The 9,827-nt window shown below is 47.5% G+C and overlaps 1 protein-coding gene across 1 annotated transcript; it reads right to left on the bottom strand.

Annotated features, from left to right (window-relative positions):
- Positions 1-3,879: 3,879 nt before the first annotated feature.
- LRATD2 (LRAT domain containing 2) lies at positions 3,880-4,776 on the bottom strand (the record flags this gene model as incomplete). Its single annotated transcript, XM_080611829.1, has 1 exon — positions 3,880-4,776. One exon carries the CDS (start codon positions 4,774-4,776, stop codon positions 3,880-3,882), a length of 897 nt encoding a protein of 298 aa, XP_080467955.1.
- Between the last annotated feature and the right edge of the window lie 5,051 nt (positions 4,777-9,827).

The raw sequence follows: 9,827 nt of genomic DNA on the forward strand, positions 1-9,827 counted from the left end.
AAATTATATTAACTTTAAATGTTAAAAACGCAAGGGAAATTTCAAGCATGACAAGACAAAGATATCAGAGAACAGTCTGCAGCACAATCACCAGCTTAGTTTACAACTGCTGTGTAGTACAAACCTCACTGAATCAGTGCAACTCCTGGATTTCCAGTGGGAAACTGAGGCCAAAGTTTGGGCTGGATTCCACGAGCCTTGTTTGGACAAGAGGCCCTTTGATAAACAGCTTTCACAGCACTGCTTGTTCTCCCCTGGTCATTATGCAACCTCAGATCCTCCACACTCCCACCAGAGACCTCAGATTGAAATTCCAGGCCCTTATTCACAAAGAAAAGTAAATACACACTTAACTTCAAGCACATGAATAGTCTTACTATTGTCAAGTGGCTCAAGGTAGGGTCTATTCACAACTTCAAAGTTCAGTATAGGCTTATGACCTCTGCTGAACCAGAAGTTCTGTAGAAGGATCACACCTGAATTTCTATATGTTAAAGAAGCTGCAGAGAAGAACACTTTTATCTTCTCTCTTTTGTGATCTACAAAACCCTCTTGAAGTAGACACATACATAAAAAAGTCTGTTTTCCTGGGAGATCTGCTTCTTTAAAATCAAGCTCTAGATTTCCCAGCCTTGTCTGCAGACAGCAACTGAGTAAAGTACAGCAAAGACAAGAAATTAAGGAGTTGTGATGTGCTTCTAAAGCAATTCGTGTTCTCACATCCAGCTCATTACAGGTCCATGGCTTAAAAAGTAGACTGCTTAGAAATGTTTGCAGCGGTGTTTAGTAGCACCTATTAAATAACAGTGCCTGGGGCAGGGAAAAAGGACCCGCCTGTTAAAGATTAAACAGTTGCATCTTTATCTGGTGGAAGAAATCCCTGTATGGAGGTAGCCCTCTTCCAGATTAAATAAAAAATTCCAGGCTTCCCCCTCCTCCTTTTACTTCTACACAGAATGGAATGCCAGGAGACAGAATAAATTCCCAAACACAGCTTGCAGAGAAATTCAAAGATTCCAAATATCTATGCTTTAAATACTGAACACCTGTATCCCAGGTGTCAGAGGAGCATACAGGTTTTATAACACAGCAGAACATATGCCAGACTCCACTATGCTGTGAGGCAAGCTCCCCCCTTCATTCTCCATCCTCAGAAAGCAATGCAAGCTCTGGGATTCTTTGCTGAGGCCTTATGCCTGTGTGGGAATTTATCCCCAAAGGCATGACTGGTACAGAGAAGCACTAAGATCAGCACCAGACACGATTTCAGCTGGTTAAAGAAGCTTTGCTCTCCATTCCCAAGCAGATTTGGTCCTTTTCTTTATTAAGCAAAACTAGGGGGGGGGGGAAAAGAACAGAAGACCAAGCCAGACTATGCAGGGTATCTCAGAAGAGAAATAGCTATGTGTCATAGTTCTGATGTTTCAGACACAAGGGAAAAATATTTTCACAACTAGTTTACTGTTTAGTACCCTGTAGATACATAATATTTGACATTTATAGCAGTTTCTATACTTTATGACCTAGAATATACTTTAGATCACTAATGAAAAATAAACCCATTCAGAGGACTGGAAAATAATGTGCATAACAATTTACTTTCAAATGCAAGGTTATGAAGGGATTTTTTTTTTAACTTTCAAAAATATCTGTAAGAAAATATTATTTTACATACCTATATTACACAGTGAAATAAACTTTGTTATGTACAACGTTTCAGTATGAAAGAAACCAAAGCCAGACATTTACTCATGGTCTAGATAATCTGTTGTCTCTTAACAGTCAGTACAACAGAGACTCTCCTTCACTCTTTTTCAGACTATTTCAGTGATCATTTCAACTTTTAGTAGTTACCAGTAGTTCCATAAAACCTGTGTGCATTCACGTATTAACCCTATTACATATAGATATGGGCAGCTATGCTATCAAAGCAAGGTTGTACATCTGCCTGACAACCACAGTAACTTGAGTATAACTCAGTTGCATATTGAAGGAAAAAAAAACATTGCAGACACCTGAGCTATAGCATTCTAAGGGAGTTTGGTGCTAAACTCTTCTTTGCATTTGTGTATTTCACAGCCCAAAAGTGAGGGCACAGGAGTCACCAAGGAAATAGTATATGGTGTATTTGCATAACCCTAAAACTTATTTTCCCTCCTGAAGCGAGGATGAAGTAGTCTTTCACAGCATTTTCCTGGCTTGTGTATTTTAGGCAGAAAATACAACACCACAATCTATTTGGATCATGTTGGCAAAATTGCTTCATATAGTCTTAACTAATCAAATGCTGGTATCTACCTATTCTTAAGCAACAAACTTTGCTCCCATCTTAGGAGTGGAAAGGACGCAGAGTACTTTGCTATTTGTGGTGTAACTGTAAACAACTGCAGGGAAGGCTGTATTAACTATGCTTCAAGTTTACATCACGCTGTTTGTTGCCATTATTCAAAAGAACTGAAGCTTATCTTCAAGTTCACCTCATCGCTATTGTGCTTTAAGAGGAAAGAATTTTGCACTACCGACTGCCTCCAAATCTGTGTTTGCTCACACACTTCGGATTCCAGGACAAAGATCTGACAGTGCTGCCTGTGCAGGAGACCAGTTCAACAGTTGAAAACAAGTTCAGGGAATATTCAAGGCAGACAGCACCGCATTCTCTCTCCCAGTCCTGTTTAATGAGGACTTGCGAAACAACTTTAGAGGCATGTTCTCTCCTTTGCTCTAATGCTATAGCTCAGCTGCGTATCATAAATAATAGCAAAAAAAAAGGAAACATGAAAGCCCTAACAAAAAGGAAATTGCTTTGTGGTAAGGAAGGAAAAAAGGAACACCCAAACCCCCTGCCTGTGGTGCCTTCCAGCCTGTGCTCCCTCCCATCACTTCCCATCTCAGCTGGGTTTACTGCGCTGCAGAATCTGCAACATGCCCACAGCCAAGAGGCCACACTCTCAAGGAGCAGCTTACTCAAGACACTCTTGCACGTGAACAACCGGCTTCTGCTGCCTTGATACGTACCAGAGACATAGCCAGGAGCTCTCTCATTTGCTTTAGGAAAGCCAGGCAGCCTATACGAGCACTGGCACAGCTCAGTATCTGCCTGAAAGAGTCCCAGCACAGACCAGCATGTAGACTCCTCCTTAATAAGCATCCCCTGGGACCAGTCAGCAAGAAATACATATTCTGTCCTCAAACCCACACATTAATAGCAATGGAGGAGGTCCCCCAGCCCACCTGCAAGCTCCTATCAGTTAACAAGGCACCAGGCATGTCAAACCCAATTCATTAACATTGGTGAATATTTCTCCCCTACACCTTCTGGGGGGCTGGGTACCTATCCATGTAACCTTGCACAAGGCAAGCAAGCAGCTTGTTGCAATACCAACGGGAGCCACAACTGAACAGAAGCAGGGGCAGAGAAAGGAAAACAATACCCTCATGCTTCTCACCTACCAACTCAGAGCTACATGGACATGTCCTGAAAGTAGTTGGCTCCTTCTTAATAGTATTAAATACTCTTAACTTCTGCTGCTAAGTAGATGTCAAAGGCATTTAACATCTTTCAGAGTCAGGCCTACTGGCAGATGGCTGAGGGAAGGGCTATGCACAAAAAGGGCAGAGGAAGGGAAAGAACTGGGAGTACAGAGGTGTAGAATTGCCCTGAGTTTTATCCTCTACAAATAAGTCAGGGGTTTTATCGTCAAGCACTGAAGGAGTTAAGCACTAAAGCACAGACACGTAATCAGCTTTCCCCCTTCCTTTCACATGTGATTGGAATGAAGCTGCACCAAAGCGGCCCAAAGGGCTTATAACAGCTCAATTTCGCAGCCTTCAGTTTTAATCCCCATCACCCAGGCTAAGCAGCATGGTGGTGTGGGGCTGCTACTCCACAGCAGTCTGAGCACCTGGATGATGATGGTCCTCATCTTCCTCTTCCTCCTCCTCTGCAGCCTGCAGGTGGCTGGAGAGCTCCTGGATCACAGCAGCTCTACCAATCTGATCATTTCTTCTCTTCTCCATAATCAGATCCTCCAGGCTCTGGAACTCCAGCGTGTGGCTGCGCTTGTCACCCAGCCGGATTTGCAGTCGGTAGGGCTGCTTGCCTATGCGCAGCTCCCCACCGATTTTAAACTCCCGCTTGCCATACCGGCACCAGGCAGCAAAGCACTCAGAGTTTCTCCAACTCAAGTCCCGGTCCTTGCAACCCACCTGCTCCAGGGCATTGCGCACCACTACGGCAGGGCTGAGGGGTTTGTAGCGGTACAACTGGTTGGCAATGCGGCCCCGTCTGCCCTGGCTGGCATCGGTGAGGAAGCTGTTCACCACCTCCAGCCTGTGCAGATGCACAACTTGAAAGTCTCCAACATAAACCACCCAGTGCGGGTACTGGGCCTGGCACACAAACTCCACAAGGTCACCTGGTTTGCACCTATTCAGCAGGTTCTCTGGGGTGTAGGTGCTCAGATGCCCCCCACCTCCTTCATCACCCTCCTCTGGCAGCGTGTCCTCCTCTGCAAAGCTCTTCTGGTAAATACACTCATCCCGGTAATAGACTGAGCACTCCACTTCATGCAGCTGGGGATCATAGGGCTGCAGGGCTGGGTGCTCACCCCCCAGGTCGTGCACTGAATCCTGCTGCTGCTCCAGCTCATCATCATCATTCGAAAAGATGTAGGAGACCCCGATCCTGGGCCCTTCATCTCTGTCCATACCTGTCGGGTCGGCCGTGGGAACTTCCTTGTAGTTCAGATGGGTAAGCTTCTCCACCTGGTTCCCCATGCCCGCTGCAACGACAGACACACAGCGGGACCATGAAGGCAGGCGCTAGGTGGCAAAGCACGGCTCCCCCTCCACACACGCACACACCCGGGTCTCCCCGCTGCACCGCAACCCCTGCGGGAGCCCCTCGGGGAGGCAGGAGGTGCGGACCGCCCTACCTGCGCGGAGGAAGGCGCGGCGGCAGCGAGGAGTAGGAAGAGGAGGAAGGCTCAGGAGCCGCAGGAGAGCGGGCAGGCACCGAGCCACCTGTTAGAGGGGGGCTGCGAGCGCCGCGGGAGAGCTGGAGGGGCGAGTTGGGGAGGGCTGCACTGAACCGAGCCGGGCTGCTGCCTCCCCCCACGCCCTCCCCGGCACCGGGCGGCTGCAAACTTACCCGGCGGGGACGGCTGCGCGGCGCCGGGTACAACCCTAGGGCGAGCGGGCGGCGGTGCGGAGGTTGGGGCTGGGTGCACGGTGCGCCTGGATCGCGATCATGGCTCCGGCCCGGCGCGGTTCCGCGCTCCCCGCGCAGCAGCAGCGCCCGTGCGCCGCGCCGCCGGCACCGGGGCTGTGCATAAGCACCGGAGAGGCACGGCCGAGGGAGGCTGGATCCGGCTGCGGACGCCCCGGCGAGCGCGCAGCCCCCAGCATTTAAAGAGGCAGCTCTTTTTTTTCTTTTCCTTTTTTTTTTCTGTCGTCTCCCCCCTCCCCTCCCCTTCCCTTCCACCCCTTTCCGTTCCCTCCTTTCCGCACCTCTTTCCCTTTCCTCTCCCCTACATGCCAAGCGCTGCGCTCCGCGCCGAGGCTGGTGTGCAGGCGGAGATCGGACGCCGAGGCTCTCCGCGGCGCTCGGCAGCGGGTGTGCAACACGCTCCAACACTAACTCGCTCACACGCGGCCCCTTTAAGGGACCGGTGCCACGAGGGAGCCCAACCCGCCAGTTTGGTCGGGGGGAGTAACCGGGAGCAGGAGTTTGCCCGGGACGGCGCGGAGAAGCCATGCGGGGGCTCAGTGCGGGGCTGTGGGAATCCCCCGCCGAACCCCCGAGGTTCGGGGCGGCGCGGAGCTCTCACGGGAACAGCAGCCGCCCGCAGCCCCTTTTCGGGAGCGCGGGAAGTCCCTCTGGGGGCCACAAACAATAGCAGGGAAGTTGTAAAGGGAACCAGTCGAAGAGCCCGGCTCTCCTGGGCTGATTTAGTGCCGTCGATTCCTCCATGAGCGGAGTGCGCAATTAGTTTTATTAATTTCTTTGCTTCCCGACTGTAAGCGATCGCTCTCTTTTTCAATATAGAAGATGATGATTCTTTCCCCCCTGGAAAGGCATTATCGGAACTGGTGGGAACATTTTTCTGTCTGTGTTTTGGAGAACGCAAACCAGTATTCCGTTTTTTCATTAATGCCTAGTTAGCCTGCTAGGTGGGTTTATTGTTCGTACTATTTTAACAAGCACTGGTAAATGCATGCTGGTAAAACATAGTTTATGGCAGCTGGGAGTAATGCCTTTAATTTTGTCTCATGTATTCCTTTTGTCTGTTGTCTTGTAATTTATAAACCCAACTGCACACTGCTGTTTTGAGGCGAATGAAGTAACAAATGTCATGTTACCAGGGTGCTGAGCACTGCCTACGGACTCAAAGGATACCGTTTCCATCAGATTATACGCCTCTGTGGTTTCGAATATAGACTTGCCCTTTGGGGTAGGAAGAATTGCTGCTGCTGGGGCTGGAGGATCATGCACCCTGCTCTGCTTGGGACAGTGGGGCAGGCACAAGCAACTGTAGCAGGCGACAGGCAGCCAGACCAGGATCTCTTTGTTTTCAGTTCACCTGGTGACTGTGTCTACAGGAGCATTTTAGAAGGCTGAAAATCGTACCAGGAGTGTGCTTTTGAAATGAATCTCCCAAACACCCACCCCCAACACACACACAGAGTTCAGTTTGCATCCCCGTGTGGTTTCAAACAGTGCATACAGCTTCCTTTCAGCCAAACTAGACTTGCTCCAGGTGTAGGATTGGACCAAGGCTAGTTGAGCAAACCTCCAAAATGTGTTTAATGTAGGTTTTTCTGCACTCTACAGTTCCTTTCCTCTATAGCTGCTGTTGGACAAAAGAGGACCCAGCTTCATAGTTAGAGCTTTGTGAAATCGCCCCAGTAATCCATGGGCATGTGTAAAGGTGAGAATATCCTAAACGTAAGAGCTAGACTGAACATAGCAGTGAATTTTTAATGTGCTCCCATTTGTACCGGAAACTGTGTCCCAGCGCCATACCTTACTGTTGTTGGAGCCATTATGTTTCTTGGCTAAAGCAGTTTGGCAGCCCTGTGTTGAAAGCCAAGCTTCCTTTTGAGTCTGCTGCAATGTATAGAAAGTTGTGTCTGTGCAGGAGTAGAAACTCAGTGTTGCTCAAAGGAGTCACTCCTGTGTGCAGGCACATCCACACATATTTGCAGCTTGCTGTCATCTCTCATTTTTTCCTGTCTGTTGCAGTTCACCACAGTGCCTAATTTTTTACACCTTCTCAGCTGCTTTGATCTCTGATCCCTGAGTTTTCTTTCAATATCTGGTCTTCAGAATCCCCGTTCTCTGACTGATCTGCTGCTTTCTAGGATCAGAAACTATTGGTGAGTGCTGCTGTGTCATAGAACATATCCATAATGGCATACTGCCTGTTCAGATAAGGCCTTGGGTGGAAAATCCACGAAGAACTTACAGTGCCTATGTATCACCTGGGCGGGTGCCTAAAATGGTGATGCTTAAAACTTCTGCATGCTTAACCTCTAAGCCCCAAAGCAGTGTCACAGGCACAAGGGAACGGGCTGGTGGTAGTGACATGCTATCCTAGTGACTATGCTTTTTGAAAGAGCGTTGACCTTTTGCATAGCTTTTGAAAACCAAAAAGGACTTTGGTGCTTATCTGCTAAAGATAACACAGTCTGTGGGTATGGAGTGGGGGGAGGAATGGTTGTGCAGTTGCTGAGCTGGGGTCTCAAACTGCAGCAGGGCAGAGTTTGACACACCTCTGACCTTGCTGTTGGAGGCTCCTCAATTAGATGACTTCTTGTTCAGTCTGCTGGCATTTGTTATCCGGTTTTGAGATTCTCAGCACTGTGTACTTGTGTTACAGAACCAATAAATTGAGGCTAAATGAAGTTTATTGTTCCAACTCAGTAAAAGCTCCACCAACATTAACTACATATTCAGGATGTCACTTGGATTTGTCACTACACTGCTGAATCTTAAACTTCATGGCCAATGATCCAACATGCACAATCACTCACCTGAAAAAGGAAGGCTCAACCTCAAGGAGTTCCCTTGGATGACATCCAGACCCAAGGGGAGAGTCCCTGACTGCAGGAGCTGCTTCGAGGAGGACTGACTCCAGGTGGCTGCCCAAGGGGCTCCATCGCTGCCCTGGTCAGTTCTGAGCTGTGGTCAGATCTGGTCATGTACCCCCATGGGCTCAGGACCCAACTTTCTTCCCCTGCACCTGCATGGCTATATAGTCCATTGACGTATACAGAACACAGAGGGGACTCTACCTCTTGGCTTAGAGACTGTGGACCATCTATAGAACAAGTACATTTATTGTTAGTCTATCTGACTATTTAGCTGGTACGATCCAGGGACCTCTGTGGTGCTACCTCTGGTTGCTTTAAACTTAAGCTCTTTAGTTTTGAGAATTGAGGTGTCAAGAGTTATATTGTTGCCCCAATGCTATGTCATCTTGTTGTTCCAAAGCTGTCTTATGTTTAGTGTTAATACAGATCTTACATCCAGAGATTAAAAGGGTGATATTGATTTGAAATCACAGTTCATCCTTGTGTTCCCATTGTTATTGTCATTTAAAAAGTATCTGCTATAAGAAGAAATAAGTCTGCTTGTTATGTGTTTATATTTTTTTCTTAGTGATGCTTCTGAGTAAGATGAGGTTTAGTGTTTTGTAAGCACATTGTGTTTCACAGGTATTCAGCCAGTTGATGGCTATGACACCCTTGAATTATTTAATAGCTTCCATTTCTTTTTTCAGTAAAATTTTATGAGAACGGAGATAAACTATGCTCCATTTGGCATGTAAGCACTCTACATCATAAACCTAGCAAAGCGGAGTGCTTAAACACCATGGTGGAATTAGGGCAGCGGAGGAATAAACCACTTCCTAGTGAAGTCCATGGGTGTTCTTCCATAGAGTTCTGTAGAAACCAGTCATGCCCTTAATAGAGGGAGGTGTGTGACCTGATGGACATGTCCTCGATAGAGGGTGTCTTTCCATGGCAGCCATAGCTGAGTCCATCATGGAAATCGGGATTCAGGATTGTAACATTTCATTTGTTCCCTTTTTGTCCTCCAGTGGAAGGTGCATTCCTGAATCAGGCACCAAGTTCCTGTAAAGCTAGGAATGACACTAAAATCAGATTCATCAAAGCTGGCATGCCTGAGGTAGCTGGTGGGGAATAGGACAGAGAGTTAGCATCCTGACAGCCGTTGGAATCTGGCGCTTCCTTTCATTCCTCATGTTCACAGCCTAATACTCTCCCAAGGTTAAGTGCTTTAATGAGGTTGGCTGTTTCTCACACACAAGAGGAAACAGTGCCACATCAGTTAATACAAAGCATTAATATTTCAGATTGCTTCTTTGGGGTATGAAAGACCAAGGTTGAAGTCTCTCATCTTACTGAAGGAACTTGAACTGATATCTCCCAAAGGAGTACTGAAAGCCACCAGACTGTAGGCTATTTTGGAGCGAGTCAAGCTCTTTCTGTCCCACTGAAGCTGCTCAGCTTCGTATGGGCTCATTAAATACCCATTCAGCCAGCTGGGAAGAAGAGAAAAGTATGACAATGGCTTTTATATCAGATGCAGGAAGGAGGTGAGAGTGCTTTGAGGTCCTTTCTAACACCTATTCAGATATCTCACGATCATGCAGTATCTTCATCAGGAGTAATTCAGACAGAACCACCAGGAAGATCTGAAAGTTTTGCTTTTAGAACATGCTCATGGAAAAGCTTTGTTCATGTTTTCTTAGGAGGAGACTGGGGCTCTGGATCTTGAATCCTGCATGACTGGTGTAGCC

Source organism: Psittacula echo, assembly GCF_963264785.1.
Source record: "Psittacula echo genome assembly, chromosome: 2".
NCBI classification, from domain to species: Eukaryota; Metazoa; Chordata; class Aves; order Psittaciformes; family Psittacidae; genus Psittacula; species Psittacula echo.